Genomic DNA, 19576 nt, shown 5'->3' on the forward strand with positions numbered 1-19576 from the left:
AGTTTAAAAACAGTAAAAAAAAATGTCAAAATGTCGCATGTGAACAAAAACCACTAGCGCGAAAGCAAAATTTTGTTCAAACACTAATTTGTCTCTACTTTAAAAATAGAGCGAAAACCTGTCATGTCACAAAGCCACCTGCTTTTTAGCTCCGCTTCCTGTTTCGGCGTGATCAAAATCATCACGCCAATTTGACATCAAAAATCATGAAAATGCGAAACAGATCTTAAAAAAGCGCCCCAAAACAATTCGAATTTATTGAATTGCACAAAAAAATAGAGCTCAACATAGGCCTGCCGAGAAAATGAGGACGGCTATTAAAAGCATAGCCGGCAGATAGCCGGAAAATAGCCGCCAGTGGCGCGCTTGAAGCACATTAGTATTGAAACAGAAAAAGAAAGAAATTAAGATATAGAGACTGATAAAACTTTTCTATGTGTCAAAGTGTTCTCATTTGATGTGCAGATTCTGCATATTCGGTTAGCTTCTAAAATTACACTTAACAAAGCTTTTAAACTAAAAGCAATTAAGAATAATACTAATGCCAGCTAAAAATCAAATTGTTAAAGAGAATTTTTAAAAAGAAGAGCAACTAAATAATTGCAGTTGAGATGCTGACGGCGGCTATTAAATAAAACCGTTGGAATAATTGCTCTCGAACAACTATTGGGAGCTCTAACCAATTGCAACCTGCTCCAGTGCCGGGGGGGGCACTTTATACCAATTCTGTAGCACTTTTCATTCGACTTTTAGCAGTGAACTGACGCCAGTTCAGTTCAGCTGCTGAAAATTGCAAATGAGAGAGAATCTTAAATCAGTAAAAACCAAAAAGTCAAGAGCGCAAAGTCACTCGAAAAGTCAAATCGGTCAAGTGAAAATTTTGCGTAAAAAAGATCAACATAACCGACTAACGTCGGGCGAATTGCTCTCAAACGACCGGCGGGCGGTTGTCAGCACCTAGCCACTGTTTAGTGAGGTTAGCTTTCGCTTGATTGAAGAGGCGTGAGGCTAGGGTAATAGACGATATTATCACGCCACATAACAGCCGCTGAAGTCAACAAAAGAGTTAAGGAGAGAGAGAGAGAGTGCGAGGTAAAACGTGAGCGAGAAAGAGAAGGAAAGAAACGCCAACCAACACACACACACACACACACACACACACACACACAGAGAGAGAGAGAGAGAGAGAGCTAGAAATTTTTTCCATGAGATTCTAGCCTTGTTAGTAACTAAATCATATAAAAAACTGAAAGTGCAAAATTCAGAAGAAAACTTTCCACATTTCGCAGTGACGAAAATGTACAAAGAACATTTTTTGCCTCTGGATTTTTGTCATGTAACCCATCTGCAAGACTTAAAAAGCTTCGTTGGCCAGTATTCATCGTTAAACTCAATAAAGGACTCAAAAACTGCAAACAAAATGAAAAAAATTTCAAAAAAAAAATTGAAAAAATCATAAGTTTTATTAAAAAATCGATAAAATTTGTGATATTAAAAAGTTCAAAACTATTCTATCGCAATAAAAATTGATCAGTAACCTATTATCAAAGCCTATACGAGGTTTCTTGCGGCTGGAAGAACTCAGATAATGACAAATTTTGAAAAATTTGAAAAAAAAATTCAAGTTTTATCCAACAATTGCTAAAAATCGTGATGTTCAAATGTTGAAAAACATTCTATTACCACTAGAAACTATGCAGCAACGTATAATCAAACCCTTCAGGAGGTTGTCTGAACCCTGAGGCTGAAAAATCTTGAATAATGAATATGTCAAAATTTTTTAAAAATATAGCAATTTTTGTCAAAAAAATGCTAAAATTCGTGATGTTTAAATCTTGAAAACGATTCCATTACTTCTAGAAAATACATAGTAACCTAATATGAAACCCTCGAGGAAGTTCCTTGGCTCTCTGGCTCTTGAGGCTGGATAAACCTAAAAAACGACAAAAATTTTCAAAAACATTGAAAAAATTTGCAAAATTTATCAAAAAAATGCAAAAAATTCGCAGTGTTGAAATGTTGAAACCATTCTATTACCACTAGAAACTATTCAATAACCTATTATCAAATCCTAGAGTGGATTCCTTGACACCTAGGGCTGCTAGTGCTGAAAAACTTAAAAAACTGACAAAAATTTTCAAAAATCTTGAAAAAAAATTGTGAAAATTAGTATAAATTTGCGTTTTTAGCTAGCGGTTGTTCGTCAGTAGCTAGCCACGGGTGGGGGGGAGGGTGCACGGGGGTGCCGATGGGGGTGGCGACAGTCGGGTGGGGGGTGGGGGGCAACAGGGCGGTGGGGGGCAATAGTGGGGGGGGGGTCAGCAGTGGGGGGGGGGGTGGGGGGGGGGGGTCTTCAACCTCTAAGAACCGCTGTTCACACCATAAGTATTAGACTCCAAAACAATTTGAGCTGAAACAGAGCTAAAAGGCTCTAAGAGCACTTAATGCCCGCTGGGCGCTTCCTGTTTATCCCGTTTTTGAGGACGAAAAGTCAAAAGCGTCAGACGAAAAATTGGTCAAGCGAAAAATCGCATAAAAAAAAAGACCGACAGGACTAATATAATTGCTACAAACTTCGTTTGAGAGCAATTAGACACCTTTGAAATAATTGCTTCAAACTTCGTTCGAGAGCAATGAAAAAAAAACAACCAAATAACTTCGAACGAATTGCTCTCAAACGACCGGCGGTTGGCTTTGGTAGTAGCTAGGTGGGGCTTAGGGATACTGTCATTATGGGCAGGGGGTTCAACCTCAGAGGGTCAAACTTTGTGTGTGTGTGTGTGTGTTTGTGGGGGGGGGGGGGTCAAGAAATACGAGGTTTGGGTTGTGAGAGATAGACAAATGGGGGTCCAGATCTCCAGGTGGAGGAGGGTGGACGGGGTAGGGGTGGGGTGGCAGGTTGAGTGGGGGTGATTGGCTGGGGGTATCAAACGCGGGGAGGAACGCCCTTCACACCATGAATTTAAGTCTCCTGAAAACAGTTTCGGTGAATCGCATACTTAGAGATTAAAAAGGCGTAAAGCCGCAAAAAAGCTGATCACCCATGTTAATGCCCTCTGGGCTTTACCTATTTATCCCAACTTTGTGCACAAAGTTGAAAGCGTCTGAAGCAAATATTGGTAGCGAAAAATCGGATCTATTCTGATCTATTCGGAATATTTATATATTGTTGTATAGCACGATACAATGCAACATAGCCGGCAGATTGCCGGAATAGCTGCGAAAGAATAGACCTGCGTGCCATATAATAGAGATAGAAACAGATACAGATCTAAATTGAAAAAAAATCGACGCCGTTTAAAAAATTGGGCTAAAAAACATTCAGCGATAAATCAATAAAGGTTGTTAAATTTCATTCCACAGAAGCCTCTCGTTAGGAACCGTTATTACACATATGAGTTCCTTTGACCTTAAACAAACTCAAATTAAACTTAAGTTTTAAAGTGCAAAAGTCATTTTATTGAGTGAGGTAAGTCACGTATGATCATAATCTAATCACGCAAATAACCTAAAAACTTTCGCTAAAGCGAGTGACGTCACGCGCGCAAATGCCGTTAGTGAGAGGAAGAAGTCATTCAGAAAATTTGACTTTTTCAGCTTTGATGTGTGAACAAATGTAAAACGAAAAAAGAGCGTCAGACGACGAAACAAAAAAAACCAAGAGCACCGCAATATAGCTACGCTCAGCTTACAGCTTCGCAGCTATAAAAAAAGAGCACGAAAGCCTGGGGGTCGTAAAAGCTATATGCCTACTAAGCTGGGCGGGGGGAAAACAAAAGAGATCCAAAAAATTGCACAAAAAGACAGCACGACCGTTTGAGAGCAATTAAAAAGGGTTTAGCACATCGTTCCTCCTTCACTCTGCGTGCCGTAACAAAAGGCGATAGACTTCAGCCGAGCATTACCTTGAATGTAGTCCATCTCTCCCACTCCCGAGGATTCCCTCGGATCCATTTCTGCTCCTCCTCCTCTTGACAGTCTGTTTGATTCATTACTCACTACTAACCCCTGACTGCTGTTACGATGTCTGGAGCTGTTACTCACGTTATTGTTAACCATTGCGTGTAGGTGATCAGGTCCAGTTGAGAATCTATGTGACTGATATGGTCTGCTGCTATTGCTCATATGCTTGTTATTATTATTTGCTGTGTGGCTAAGAGGTAACTGGCTGAGACTTGTGTTGGTGGTGGCGATTTGGTTGTTAGAAACACTATTGGTGCCACTGCTGCTATTATGACTACTACTATTATTACTACTAGCATAGATAGTAGCACTGTGGTTAGCTGTCCTTGCGTTGGAGGACGATTCAATGCCACTGTGACGATTCCAATTAACTCCACCAGATTGAGGTCTGCCAATTGCATTGTGTGGTGTGTAGAAGTCCATAGGATGTCTCTGGTGTTGTGAGTACATGTTGATGTTGTTATTAGTGGTGGTGTCTATTACAGTTGTGGCCTTGGACGAAAGTGTAGTTTTGTCGAATGAGTTGGAAATGAAGGAAGAATGGCCACTGCTGTTGTCAACTGACGCCTCACTTGAAAAAAAAAAAACATTATTTTCCTCTGTAAGAGGAGATTGCGATTCAACAATTAGCAAAACTAGATACTGCAGTCCAATTGAAGTAACTAAGAAACCAAAATTACTATATCAAATTAACTATATCATATTTAATAATTATATCAAATTTTTGCCTTGTTTTTGACGATTCGACGGATAGCTATGATACTTCGTCAAAATCTGAGACCACAAATAACTAACGCGATTTTCTTTCACCTTATAAAAGAGTACTTCGTTCTCTAAAGTAAGAAAAAATGCGTAAATGTAATCAAACAAAAATGCCTAAAGTGGTCAAAATGTTACATACGTTTTATCAACTGAAGAGACGGGAACAGTACTGGCGTCTGTTGTGACCTGACCGTGGTTAATATGATTTGTATTGTAAGGTGGAATTGCACGATTAGCTGAAGGAGTTGTGGAATATTCAATCTCTTCTTCTTCTGATTCTACCTGATTTGTGTTTGCTGTGAATCTCTTCACAACTACACGCACAGAGTCGCCCTCTCTAAGAGATTGGAATATTCCCGCAATGAGTCTGTTGTCTGCATTCACTGCACGAGTGTTGTTGACACGAAACAGCACATCACCTGTGGCCACATATTATTACACTACAAAACAATGTTGGCTCAAGAGATGGGAAAAATGGCATTAGTAGAAGCAACATTTGATGACGTTTTTTTGTGAAAAATAATAACAGATCAAAATTGAACGAGATAAAAAATGATCTGCAATATTAAGGCAAAAAACAGCATTACAGTGGAAAATAAGCGATTATTTTCAATGATAAGCGTTTACCAAAGCGCTTCCACCATCGGAGCAATCTTATGCTCATTTATGAAATTCCTGATGATATTCTTTTTCCAGATCTTGCTAAACAGCAGTGTTATAAGAACAATTAGAAGTATTCAATGCCGCGCTGGCCTGTGGTTCCTGTTCAAACTTATCTATCTGGGCTTACTAATTGATTATAGCTGACAGCTCACATGCATTGATATTTACTTTTTTGGCCAGTATCTTGGATTTAAATTGCATGTTTTTCACATAAGTTTTTATTTAATGGAGCGTTATTAATCATTGTGGTCTATACCTATGTAAATTACAGTAAAAACAATATAAACTGACTTGGACAAATTGCTCTCGAAGGACAGGCGGGGCAATTCAATTCTGGAGTTCTAAAGTAGATAAATTTTCATAGGTGCAAAAAATCTGATTAGGAAGGGATTCCAACCCGCAACCTACTTCTTAAACTGAAGCACTTACCAATTGATTGAATATCAGGCCCTTATGATCACCTAGTTTACAATCGCTTTTACTTTTGCAACGCTAACTTAATTTCTCAACAAGAGCTATTTACGTCAAGCAAAAAATCAAGAAGTCAAGCGTGAAGAAGTTGCTATCGTAATGAAATCGAACAATCTAGAAGAAAACCGCCAAGAAAAAAATTTGCACAAGAAAGACACACGTTTATAATAATAGCTTCAAACTCCGTCCGACAGCAATTATCAACGTTTGCACATACACAGAGGAAAGAAGTATGAACAGTATTTTTATTTCCCCTGATTTTAGCTTCATAATATGGACAAACAAAAAATGAACATCAGTAAAAGAGAGACCGTCAAAACGGGATGGAGAAGAGCAGACGTCATTCTCCTTAGTGATAGAATCTTTAGAAAACGCCACAACTTTAGTAAATTAACGGTTGGTTAATAAAATCGAGTCAGGAAATACGATGAATTACAAAGGGGTAAAATATAAGAGTAAAATAGTAAAACCTCCTCGCAAAAGAAACCCCAAATTTTTCTATTAGATTCTTTGGAATTTTGAATCTGGAGAGTAAAAATACTGATAGGCTTTTTCACATTTTGTAACCATTAAAAAAACCTTATGAAAACGCCACTTAAGTTGTCTGCGCTCATAAATGTTAATTAATAATTGCGCATAATTTAGGCAAAAGCTGACAAGTACGACAACTCGAAAATACAATTGTACTTTTTATGCTGGAAAACAATCGGCTTGACTACATACCAGAACTTTTACGATTGAGGTCCCGAGTCTTCATAAAACTGCAAACCTCGGAACCTCCTCGAAAGTCAAAAACCGAAATATAACTGGAAAAACGTCGGAAAACAGTCGATGTTGGCCCGTGATGCGCAGGAGATATAAATTGACAAGTTTTTAAAAACCACTGAACCAGAACCAACACCAGAATGAACTCAGGTGAACAATTAAAGTCATTTATGCCTCGTTAGCCATCGATGACGATAGACAATAGTGAAACCAAAATTATAAGACAAAGTGACCAAAACAAACTGGGCAACAACTTTAAAAAATCAATAACATTTTTAAAAAAATGTTACAACGTCGCAAAAAGAATTGGCTATGAACTAAAAGAAACATTCATTTCGATTATATGGGCTTTATTAGCCACCGATGATATATCTGATGATAAATCAGATTGACAGGTATGGGAACAAAAGAAACCGCAAATACACGCGTCGCAGAAATTGGTAATAGAAGTTGAAAAAGTGACAAAGTCATGAAAAACACTAACTACGAATTCAAACCGTTCATTAATACCTCATTAGCAAACTATTAGAACTGTAATTAATGAGACAAAGTAAAAACAACAAAATCAAGGCAAAATTGAAAAAACACATACTTTAATTGTTAAAAAAAGTTGAAACTTTTAGATATCAACTGAAACTATTACAAGGCCTCTATCAGGCCTAATTGCCTAATTAGGGAGCCATAATAAACAAACCCCAATGTTGACGAGCAAGTTGCTCTCAAACGACCGACAAGCGGTTGGCTTCGGTAATCACCAGCTGGGACTTAGGGTGACTAGGTGGGACATGGTGGGAGGGGTAAGAGGAGTGGGACGTGATGGGGGGGGGGGGGTCAAGCGTTGGAGGACCAGGTGATGCGGAAAGGGCTGGACGAGAAGAGGTCCAAATTGATAGTTGGAGGAGGAGTTGCAGGAGTGAGGAGGGGTTTGTGTTTCCGAAGGGGATCAGATTTTAAGTATTAAGATTAGGAACCTAGGCTCAGACGAAAAATTGGTCCACCAAAAAATCGCATGAAAATGACAACAGGACTATTATAATTGCTACGAACCTCATTTGAGAGCAATTAACTACAAAACAGGCAATACAAAAATTACTGATATTTTATTAACATATCCAGCAGATTGCCCAAAAAGCTGCAAAGCAGACTTATGTGCTGAATTATATAGATAGCAACAGATAGCAACAGAATTGAGTTGATGCAGTTGCCAACCTTTTCAAAACCAAACCTTTTCGAACTAATTATTTTTTCCAGAAAAGTTAAATTCCTTATTTTATTTCTGTCACAATGCTTTAATATTAACATTGATCATTATGTGAGAGTGTTATATTGACCTTAAAAGGGGTTAGAGTGACCTTAATAAAGTTAGAAGTAATTTAGAGAGTCGGAAGTCAGTTATGATCTTGTCACACAATTCAGTTAAAAATTAACCGACTAATAGTTTAAAAAATGACGTTATACAGATGAAAATAGCAAGAAAGCAGTGAAATAGCGGCATGAAAAGATCAACAAAATTGATATTTACGGCGTGAAAAAAAAACAAAAAAAACATCAGATGACAAAACGAAAACAAAAACCAAGATCACCGCAAGATAGCTGAGCTCAACTTACAACTTGGCGGCTACAAAAAGAAACTGTGTCTAAGTCATTAACACGTTTTTTAACTGCTCTTTGATATAACCAAAAACAACCGACTAACGTTGGGCGAATTGATCTCAAACGAGCGGCGAGCGGTTGATTTCAGTAGTAGCCACCTGCGGCTTAGGGATACTGGCTTTAGAGGCGACGGAGGTCAAATGATGCGGGGGTATTGCGGGAGCGCTGGATGAGAAGAGAGTCCAAATCTCCAGGTTGGAGCAGGGTGGACGGGTGGTGTCCGGCAGGGGCACCAGGGATCAAACTTTTAAGACTAAGCACAGCGCCCTCAAACTCTGAAATTGTCTCCTCAGAAGTTTCGGTGAATCGCATACTTAGATACTAGCAAGGCGTAAGACTCTAAGAGAGTTGCTAGGCCAGTTAAAACCTCCAAGCGCTACCTGTGTATCCCGTTGTTGAGTACGAAAAGTCAAATAGGTCAGATGAAAAATTAGCCAAGCAAAAAAAAAAATAAAAAAGACCACAGGATTATTACAATTCCCACAAGCTTTGTTCGAGAGCAATTAAATACAAATATGTATTATTAGAACACATGTATGATCTTTTAAACATAAACCAACTAATGTCGGAAGAATTGCTCTCGACCGACAGGCGGGTGGAAAAACATTTGACCCCACCGGAATTCGAACCATTGACCTCCCTCTTCATAACCATATTCACTGCCGACTGTACTATTTGGCCCTTAATTCAGCTATGCAGCAACCGACTTTCTATTAGCAACAAGCTTTAATTCGGAGTGAGAGCAAAAGAGAACATACCCGGCAGATTGCCGGAAAATAGCCGCCGTTGATTCGAATAAGCATGATTGGGATTGAAAAAATAGAATATATTGAAAAAAAAAGATTATGTACAAAAAATTTTTTAAGTCCGATTTATTTTGATGGCATTTCGTAGTTGAACATAACGTACTTCTGTTTCTTAGAGAGAGGCTAAAAGGGCTACTATCAATACCAATAAGCATTAGAGATGGTAACTAAGACTTATAGGAACGACGTTCAATTAGCGGGCATCTAAAATTGGGCTTTATGGGTTTATCCCGTTTCTATTTCTGACTTCAATTTTTATACTGACTCTGTTCATTTTGAATTGCTTTGCTGAGCAACTGATATTCAAAATCACTTTTAGCAGAATGAGAGAAGAGAGAAACTAGCCTAGAGAAGTCAAAAAGATTTAAAACGCAAAATGCTGAAAAAGCGGCAAAATGGTGAAGCGAAAAGTTCGACGAAGTAAAAAAAAATTAGGAGCGCTATAATAGCCGGCTGAGAAGATGAGGGCGGCTATTAATCACTCAAAAATGAAGAACGAAAGTCTGAAAAAGTCCTTTGAGAAGTCAAAGAATGTTCTAGAAGAAAAGCGCAAAATGATCGAGCGAAAAATTTGCATTAAAAAAGAGCAACACGTTTACAATAATTGCGATGAACTTCGTTCAAGAGCAATTAAAAACATTAGAACATCAGGAGAAAAACTGTAAAAATAGAAGTTAATTTGTCGCACGTAAAAAAATGCTTTCAAAAACCGATTTGTTCAAAAACAAATTTTGCACTCGATTTCAAAGGTATTTTGAAACACAATCGCGCTTCGCTTCAGACCAACTCGATTTTTAGCTTCCTTTACTATTGCAGCATGATTAAAATTACCACTTTAATTTGATTTCTCAATTGACTGGAAAAATCGCATACAGAAGTCAATCCAAAAATAAAAATGAATGTTTACCCGGATTTGAGTAATAACTAATGATTCATGCAAAAATAACAGTTGAACAAAGGAAGCAGTAAACAAACAAAGCATTTAAACATAACCGACTAACGTCGGGCGAATTGCTCTCAAACGACCGGCGAGCGGTTGGCTTCGTCAGTAGCTAGCCACGGGGGGGGGGGGGGGGGGTGCACTGGTGGCAACACTGGGTTGGGGGGGGGGGGGGGCAACAGCGCGGTGGGGATGGGGGTCAGTGGGGGGGGGGGGGGTTCTCAACCTCTCAGAATCGCCCTTCACACCATAAGTATAAGTATAAGTCTCCAAAACAGTTTGAGCTGAAACAGAGCTGAAAGGCTCTAAGAGCACTTAATGCCCGCTGGGCGCTACCTGTTTATCCCGTTTTTGAGGACGAAAAGTCAAAAGCGTCAGACGAAAAATCGGTCAAGCAAAAAATCGCATAAAAAAAAGACCAACAGGACTAATATAATTGCTACAAACTTCGTTTGAGAGCAATTAATAATATGAGAAAATGTTGATATATTCAGAGATAGGAAAGAACTTAAGATTTGAAAATTGATTCTTGGGTTACATAACTGAGCGAAACCCTGTTAAGAGTAGATTTTAGGAACTGCAAATAGGTTAAGTCGTGTTTTCCCGACAGATTAAGGACAAGGAATTTTAAAATGACAATCAATCAGAGGTGGAAAGTACAGAGGATAGAGGAGAGAGATTAGAGCCGTGGATTTTGTGGCCTTAATCAGATTGTAATCGAATTACACAAATGTTTATATGTGAGTTAAGAGACTTGCTTCAAATTGGAACCACATGCAAACACAGGAGGCAAAAGAAACACAGACTTTCAATCACTAGTCCACAGTTTACTTCAAACTGCCACACTTCAAATAAACAAAGACAGAAACTGACTTGTGCCTTTGTAAAGTAGAATTCAGGGTTGGAAATACAGCCTTGTCTGCAAACATAATAACCGGAAAATGATTTATGCTGCGGAGAAGCCGCAATCCAGCCGCTCAAATTTTGATTGAGCCGAAAAGAACAAACATCAGAAAATAAATTGTTTCCACTATATCAAAAATAAAATGAAACTTATTAAAATGAGTTGCTCAAGAGATTGAAAATAAAATGGCGCGACTTGCGAAACAACAGCCAAAACAACTTCAAGTCAGAATCGAAAGAGCAAAAATATTCTGAAACAATAGAGCACCAGGAAAAAAGAATAACAACTCTAAAATGGAAACAAAGTGTGATCAACAAGGCAGATGAAGGGGCACAAGACATGATTTTTAAAAGCCGAATTGACAAAGAAACCATGACAGGACAACCGAATGTCTAGCAAATACAGTTTACAAGAGACACTACTCGCGAACATCCGCACTGAATTAAAAATCCGGAGCCATAAAAAAATGAAAAACATTTTGAAAAAAATAATCAAAAAAGTAACATTAGACCTCAATTTTAGATCTATTCCCTATCAGCTCTATAGCTTTTTATTCCTCCTCAAATCAGCTTTATTCAAAGCTAATTTGAGGAGGAACAAAAACTATGGAGCTGGTAAGGAATAGATCTAGAATTGAGGTCTTATATTAACTTTATTGCTTATATCTTTTAAACCGATGCAGCGGGACCCAGGACCCAATTTTTTGGCAAGTGGATTTCTGGATTACATTGTAAAACATAACCGACTAACGTCGGGCGAATTGCTCTCAAACGACCGGCGAGCGGTTGGCTTCGTCAGTACCTAGCCACTGTTTGGTGAGGCTAGCCTTACCTTGATTGAAGGGGCCTGAGATTAGGGTAATAGACGGTGACATCACGCCACATAACAGCCGCTGAAGTGCAGTATCAACAAAAGAGTTAAGGAGAGAGAGAGAGAGAGAGAGAGAGAGAGAGAGAGAGAGAGAGAGAGAGAGAGAGAGAGAGAGAGAGAGCGAGACTAAACGTGAGCGAGAAAGAAGGAAAGAAACGCCAGCCAACACAGAGAGAGCGAGCGAGAGAGAGAGAGAGAGAGAGAGAGAGAGAGCTAGAAATTTTTTTCCATGATGAGATTCGACTCTACAATTTCAAGTTTTCTAGACTTGTTAGGAACTAAAACATATAGAAAAAAACTGAAAGTGCAAAATCCAAAAGAAAAGTTTCCACATTTCGCAGTAAAGAAAATGTTCAAAAACATTTTTTTTCTCTGGATATTATTCATGTAACCCATTTGCAAGACTTAAAAAGCTTCGTTGGCCATCAATGATCGTTTAACTCAGAAAAGAACAAAAATATTCAAAAATTTTAAAAACAATTGCAAATTTTAACAAAATCTTGCTAAACTTCGTGATATTAAAATCTTCAGAACACCATTCCATTGTCTCAAGAGATTATCCAGTATGCCTTTCAAGCCTTTAAAATTTCACGCCTTTAACAGTTTCACTGGCTCATAACGATCCATACACTTAGAACATAATAATTTTTCAAAAAATTTCAAATTAAAATTTATCAAAAAATTTCTAAAACTCGAGTCATTCAAATAATGATAACCATTCCAATAACTCTAGAAACTAAGCAACAGGTTAGTATCAAAACCTGAAGGAGGTTTCTGGCTCTTGAGGCTGGAAAAACCTTAAAAAAATGAAACGATTTCAGAAAAATGGAAGGTTGCCAAAAACTTTTCAAAAAAAAAATGCTAAAACTCGTCATATGGTAAAATCTTTAAAAACACTCCATTGCATCTAGATACCTAATAATAACTTGTAGAGGAGGTTCCTTGGCTCTTGAGGCTAGATAAACCTATAAAAAGACAAAAATTGTCAAAAAAACTTGAAAAAATTGAAGGTTTTAAAACAAATCGATAAAATTTGTGATATTAAAAAGTTGAAAAACATTCTATTACCACTAAAAACAATGCAGCCACATATTATCAAAACTTTAAGCAGGTTTTCTGAACCCTGAGGCTGAAAAAACTTGAATAATGACAATAAATGTTAAAAAAATTAAAAAGTTCTATTTTTTTCAAAAAAAATGCTAAAATTCGTGATGTTAAAATCTTGAAAAAATTCCATTACGTCTAGAAACTAAACAGTAACCTATCATCAAACCCTAGAGGAGGCACCTTGGCTCTTGAGGCTGGATAAACCTACAAACCTACAAAAATTTTCAAAAACCTTGAAAAATTTTCATAATTCTATTACCACTAGAAACTGTGCAGTTACCTATTATCAAACCATAGTGTGGGTTCCTTGACATCTAGGGGTGATAAAACTCAAAAATTTGACAAAAACTTTTACTAAAATGACAAAAAATTTCAAAAAGCTTGAAAAAAGATTGTGAACAGTTTGGGGGGGGGATTCTTCAACCTCTAAGAACCGCTCTTCACACCATAAGTATAAGTCTCCAAAACAGTTTGAGCTGAAACAGAGCTGAAAGGCTCTAAGAGCACTTAATGCCCGCTGGGCGCTACCTGTTTATCCCGTTTTTGAGGACGAAAAGTCAAAAGCGTCAGACGAAAAATCGGTCAAGCGAAAAATCGCATAAAAAAGACCGACAGGACTAATATATTTGCTACAAACTTCGTTTGAGAGCAATTAATAAAGATTTTGCTGCAGCGACTGTTTGTAAATTAGTAAAAACTGGTCAATAAACGCTGTGGCGGGAAAATTCTAAAATTCGGAAAATTCTAAAATTCCCTGCCGAGAGACAATTGCTACTGTCATTTTGGTTTTAATCCATTAGTCAGTGGCGCGATCAGACTATTATCCTCCCGGCTTTAGGAGTGTCGCTTTAGCAAACATTTAATTTTGTAAAGTTCGGTAAAAATTGAAAAACTTCGCAAGACAATTTTTTCTGCAAGCTCAGCATTTCGAAGTTGAAGTGTTGTTAGCTGGGTCCTTTATTAAAAAAAGGTTGAAAATAACTAATGAACGAGAGTTTGCAATATATATTTGTAGTTTGTTACGTTTTTAGGGTACAGAGACGATTGCGGCAAAAAAATGTCTTCAGAATATCTTTCCTTTGAAATTTGGTCTCTAAAATATTTGTAAAGAAAAATCATTAATTATGTGGATTTCAACAAGTCAGAAAGATGAAGGGCCAAGATCAGATCTTTAAAAACCAAAACTGAAAAAAAAAACCAAGACAACCGACAGTCTAGATCATACAGGGTTTACAGCCACACTTCTCATGGCCATACGTACTACAAAAAAATCAAGCGACACAAAAACGATAAACCTGGTTTGAGGGAGACTCATAAAGCAGTGGAACTGCTATTTAGGGAAGATATCGAGAATCGGTATAAAGATTAAACTAGTTTCTTTTTGTTTTCGATTTCTTTAGAAAAATTTTAGATTCTTTTGCTTATATCTTCTTTACCAAATTGGGTCCCATTGGTTGCTCTAAGAGTTTATTTTGGAATTACTTGTAAATAAATAAGATTTGGGCCCCTGGCCGTTAGGTTTAACTAAATTGGTGAAAAACTGGCCTTTAATTTGCTTGGCCGGAGATTTCTAAAATGCGGTGAAATTTTGGAATTTTTTTATTTACAATGCATCATTTACAATGTAATTGTAATCCCCTGCCGTTTTGGTGTATTACCAATCTCTTCCCCTTTTTTTGTTTTGTTCCATTAGTCTAAGGCTGGATCAAAAACATTTTACCCTCCTGGCTCTGTCCTCCATGTCGTTTTAGCCCATTTTAAATTTTGTAACGTTTCTGCAGAAAAGTGAATAAGTTTCAAATTTCGAATTTTTGGTGGCCACGGAATAATTAGACTTAGTCGCTTGTGTGGTTAGTGGTTAGCCGGCTCCATATTTCAACTGATTTTGAACTCAACTGATTTATTCTGATTAATTTCGAAAATATAGCCGGCAGATTGCCGGAAAATAGCCGCGATAGATGCTTGTGGCGTTACATGAATTGAAACAACTATAGAAATAAAATAGAAAGATCGACCACCAGTCCTTTAATAGACCACCAGACTTTTTGGGTTAGCTTTGGACTGTCGTTTTTATGAGACACATAAGCTCTATCAGGAGAAAGCCCTAATAGCGCTTTTCAAAATTAGGATCTTTTCCGTTTGCTCCCCCCCCCAGCTTAGTGGGCGCATATTATTTGCACCCCCCAGAAGCACGTGTAATATTTGGGGGGGGCACAAACGGAAAAGATCCCAAAATTAATATTCAATATCGAAAACTCAAGATTCTAATATTCAAGAATTAGGGCATATGTTTTGCACTACTTAGATGCACACTATTGACCTTTAATAAGTAAATGTTCATAAAATTTAACGTTTCATAAGTGAGCTCAGAAGTCATTTTTTGAGTGGGGAAAGTCAATTCCAAAAAGTCACGGTAAGACGAAACAAAAATCTGTTAGACGAAGTAAAAAAAATAGCAGGATAAGTCCTGAAATACAATTCAAAGAAATGAATGAAAAACTCAAACATACTCTACCTGACCAGCAGATCAATTGAATAATGCCAGTCAGAACACAAAAAAAAATCTCTCAAAAAATTGAGAAACTAAAAGAATCAAATTTAAGCAAAAAGATACTCATTGCTAAACTCTTGAAGCTTTCAAACTTAAGTGAAAATTTTTCCCCATTAAAAATATCTATTTGAAAAAAAAAATGTTCAAAACTAATTTCTGTTTCTGAAATCGGTCCAGTATTTTATCTGCAAGACCTGAAAAATATTCATTGGCCCTTGCAGATCGATTAACTCGAAAATGAACAAAAAATTTAGAAAAAATCAATTGCAAATTATAAAGAAAAGTTGCTGCAAATCGTCATATAAATATCTTCAGAATCATTTCTGTGTCTCAAGAGGCTATCCAGTAACCCAATTTCAAGCTTTAAAAAACTCATTGGCTCATAGATCGATAGGCAATAATTTTATGAAAAAATTTCAAACTTCAAAAACTAGAAACTGCCCCCTAGCAACTGCCCCCTAGCAACTACCTAATAACAAACTATCAAACCCTGGGTGAGGTTAACTGGCTACTGAGGCAAGAAAAAAAATAAATTAAATGCAAATGTTTTGAAAAAACTTGAAAATTGCAAACTTTATCAAAAAAACTTCTAAAAGTCGAAAAGTTAAATTGTTGAAAACAAATACATTGAAACTAAAAACTATGCAGTAACTTTTTATCAGAACGTGGAATATGTTTTCTCGCACTTGAGAATGGACGAATATCAAAAACTTTAGGAAGCCTTAAAAAATTGCAGACTTTATCCAAAAAAAATGGTAAAATTCATGATGGCAAAAAATTGAAAACCATTCCATTTCCACTAGAAACTATGCAGTAATCTATCATCAAACCCTTTATCAAACCCTAGAGGAGGTTTCTTGACACCTAGGGCTAAAAACTCAAAAAATGACAAAAATTTTCAGAAAACCTGAAAAAAATTGCAAAAATTTGTATCATTTTGCGTGTTTGTGTTTGTAGTACCAAAACATATAGCTCAAAAAGAGGTCATAACAAGCAATTTTGTCTCGAAAAAAGCCTTCATCAATTTTTAAAAACTTCAACCTAAGACTAATCAAAACAAAAAATCGCAAAAAAGCATGAAGAATTGCACCATTTTGAGCCCAAAAACTCCTAAAAACGACCTTTTAACCTTAAATTAAGGCCATCCCAGCAGCTGCACTACTATAAGCACTTGAAGGACTACTAAAGCCCACTTTGGGCCTCTAATGAAACTTGATGCCCGCTGGGCTTTACCTGTTTATCCCGTTTTGAAAGATCGAAGTCATTAAAAAATATGTGAACACATCTTAAAAAAAACACAGCGCACCAATACAATTCAAATTCTTTGAATTGTAAAAAGAAAATTAGGAGCGCTATAATAGCCGCCTAGAATTGAGGATGCGGCTATTAAAAAGAAACAATTTGAAAGCGATTTGGCGGAAATTAAAAAGGCGGCGAATATTGTGAGGCTTTGATAGCGGTTATTTTGTTGCTTATTGACGAACCTAATGATATGACCCCAAAAATTTTTTCCTCGTAGATTTGAAAATGAGCAAATTAAAAGAAATGATGACGAAAAAATACATCAAATCGCCAATAAGGACTTCGGTCCATTTCTTTTTGCGGCCTTTAAAAAGTACTCAACTGTGTGAAACTCAAGTTGAGCGTTGTTGTTTCACACCACTTCTTGTTATTCTGACTCCACCGTTACGATAAGTTTAATCAATTTGGATTACAGAAATGGATCTTTTATAAACATGAAATAATCCAGAAACTTCTCCAGATTTTGAGAAAAAAGCGCAACTTTTCCAAAAAACGGAATTTTTCAGGATTTTTCATTCTTGCACGCAAAAATGCCATTGTTAAATATTAACCGGATGGTTCTCAACCGACGGGTAGAAATAAGAAGAACAGCTAACGTGAACTTGAGCTAAAATTGCTTAAATTAAAAAGGAAAGCCGAGAAGAGGATACAAAATGCATAATAATTGAGGTCTAAAACCTTCAGGACTTTCGCATAACTAAGTGACCTCCCAACAATTAATTGGCCAACAAAATTCTGGGCCGTTATAGATTATTCTTCCAGAAACCCTTTCTGAGAATCAAATCGGCGAAACAAAGATGGCCAAAAAAGAAAGGGGCATGCATTATTGACATTGAGAACTGCAATTTAGCCGAATTAATTGAAATGTCTGAATGTACCAAATGAGTTAAGTTTAAGTAAGACTCAGATTTTAGTGGATGCAAGTGCATGCTCTGATTAGAATTTGAGATGCCATTTGGCATTCCCATTCCCCAAGGGGTTCGCGGAGAGGGGGAGGGGGGAGGGGTGGGGGCGGGGGGGGGGGTCATTGAAGGGAGGGGGAGGTGTTAGGCACTCAGGGAGCTGCTCAGCTATTTAATACCCTCCGGGATTTACCTGTTTACCCCGTTTTTGAGGATGAAAAGTCAAAAGGATCAGACGAAAATTTTTGATAGAAAAGTTATTCTCATGAGAAACCGAAAGGCTCACTTCACTGAGAGCTAAATCGACTTCATGGCAAAAATGCAAAGAACGCTGGATGTATGCAGCAGATAATGCTCAAATTATATCTACTAAATGAGAGAAGTTATAATGGCAGCGTGAGTTTTTAACATTCAACACAATCACTAAATATGGCGAATTAACGAAGAAATTCTAAATAATTTTGACCGAATGAAGTCTTCCTTAAAATCAAAATCAGAGTAATCGGCGCCTACGGTACTTAGAAACATCTTAGGCTTACAAATTCGTAGACGAGTCTGTTACGTTCTTCATATCTAAGTTTTGCATCCAAGAAGCGGTTTTCAAAATTTGATACAGAACAGCAATTGATATTTTTCGCCAATGTTCGTTTTCAGTACCTGGTTGGAGGTAAGCGTTGTGTGCTGGTCCGTCTTCCACAATCTCAGTGATCTGAAGAGCATCTCCTAATCTCTTCAGCTGCTGAAGGTACAACCCTTCTTCTTCACTCTGCCCTTCCTGCAGTTGAGTGTTTATGTCGTAAGACGGCCCAATTGGTTGGAGAGTGAAGCCAAACCCGATACTGGATTTAGTCAACACAGTTTCGAAATCTTCCCAAATCCACTCGCTATATTCTTCTGCTTCTTCTGCAACTACCTCCTCATTCACAACTTCTGATCCGGAATGAAAATTGTTGGATAGCGCGGAGGGAGCTAAAAAAAACTATGTCACTCAAATTTCCATTCACTCAAATTTATTTTCTCAAAATTTCAGATGACTGACTTAGCTTCCTTATTGCGTATTAAAGCAATAAAGAAACAAGAGCTACTTCATTTTGCAAGGTATTCTTTCCCCTCGAAAAATGAACAAGCAGAAACTCTGGTTTCCCACCTTAGAAAAATTGTTTAATAAGTACTAGGACGCAGACCTCCAAAACTGAAAAAGTTATAACCGTGAATAAGGAAAGCAAGTTCTCCTATTGTTGCAATGAGCCCTTATTCAGATCAAATTATTGTTTATTAGAAAAACTCACAATCTCGACGTAAATTGTTTTGAGGTATCGATATTGCATTTTAAATTATGGATATTTTCAAGGGTAAACTTAATGCAAAACGCAGCAAGCAGATTGCCTAGCAAAGCAACAAAACAGACTTGTCCGCAGTAAATGATAGATGAATCGTACAAATCTCAGCTAATGGCAGACTGATTCAAATCATAAAACCCATTTAGAGAATTCAATTCACTTTTTTCCAAAAAAAGTCCACTTCATTTGGGACGCGCTGCATTTCATCAGCCCTCATAAGCTAGCAGACATGTAGAAGTGATCAACTGATGCAGAAAAAGTAATGAAAAAACAAAGCATCGTTGGAAAAATAATGTTGGGTGATGAAAATGAACCATGGAATGGTAATCGCAAACTATTGACCTAGTAAAAAAAAATTGAAACTATTGAAACTATTTCAGTTATTTTCGGAAAAAGTGATTATGAGATAACTCTTTTCAAACCTGAAAGAGATTACAGTAACCTCAAAACTCACTGCCTCATCCACAACTTCTGATCCGGAATGAAAATTGTTGGATAGAGCGGAGGGAGCTGAAAAACTATGTCACTCAAATCGCCATTTATTCAAATAAATTTTCTCAAAATTTCAGCTGACTGA

The 19576-nt window shown here is 37.2% G+C and overlaps 2 protein-coding genes across 4 annotated transcripts in view; one reads left to right on the forward strand and one right to left on the reverse strand.

The window, feature by feature from the left end:
• LOC142339242 (uncharacterized) overlaps positions 1-19576 on the reverse strand; it is an 83504-nt gene that overhangs the window by 35796 nt on the left and 28132 nt on the right. For both annotated transcript variants that reach the window (XM_075389103.1, XM_075389102.1), the window contains exons 9-11: positions 18317-18628; positions 4865-5144; positions 3906-4534 (exon numbers count right to left, since the gene is read on the reverse strand). In XM_075389103.1, the coding sequence (XP_075245218.1) occupies positions 3906-4534; positions 4865-5144; positions 18317-18628 (1221 nt within the window). The remainder of the gene's footprint in view (positions 1-3905; positions 4535-4864; positions 5145-18316; positions 18629-19576) is intronic.
• LOC142339250 (dolichyl-diphosphooligosaccharide--protein glycosyltransferase subunit DAD1-like) overlaps positions 11073-19576 on the forward strand; it is a 277073-nt gene continuing 268569 nt past the window's right edge. For both annotated transcript variants that reach the window (XM_075389121.1, XM_075389120.1), the window contains exon 1: positions 11073-11084. The gene's annotated coding sequence lies outside the window, so the exon portion shown is untranslated. The remainder of the gene's footprint in view (positions 11085-19576) is intronic.

Source organism: Convolutriloba macropyga, chromosome 5 (assembly GCF_964194025.1).
Source record: "Convolutriloba macropyga chromosome 5, txConMacr16.3, whole genome shotgun sequence".
Taxonomy (NCBI): domain Eukaryota; kingdom Metazoa; phylum Xenacoelomorpha; order Acoela; family Convolutidae; genus Convolutriloba; species Convolutriloba macropyga.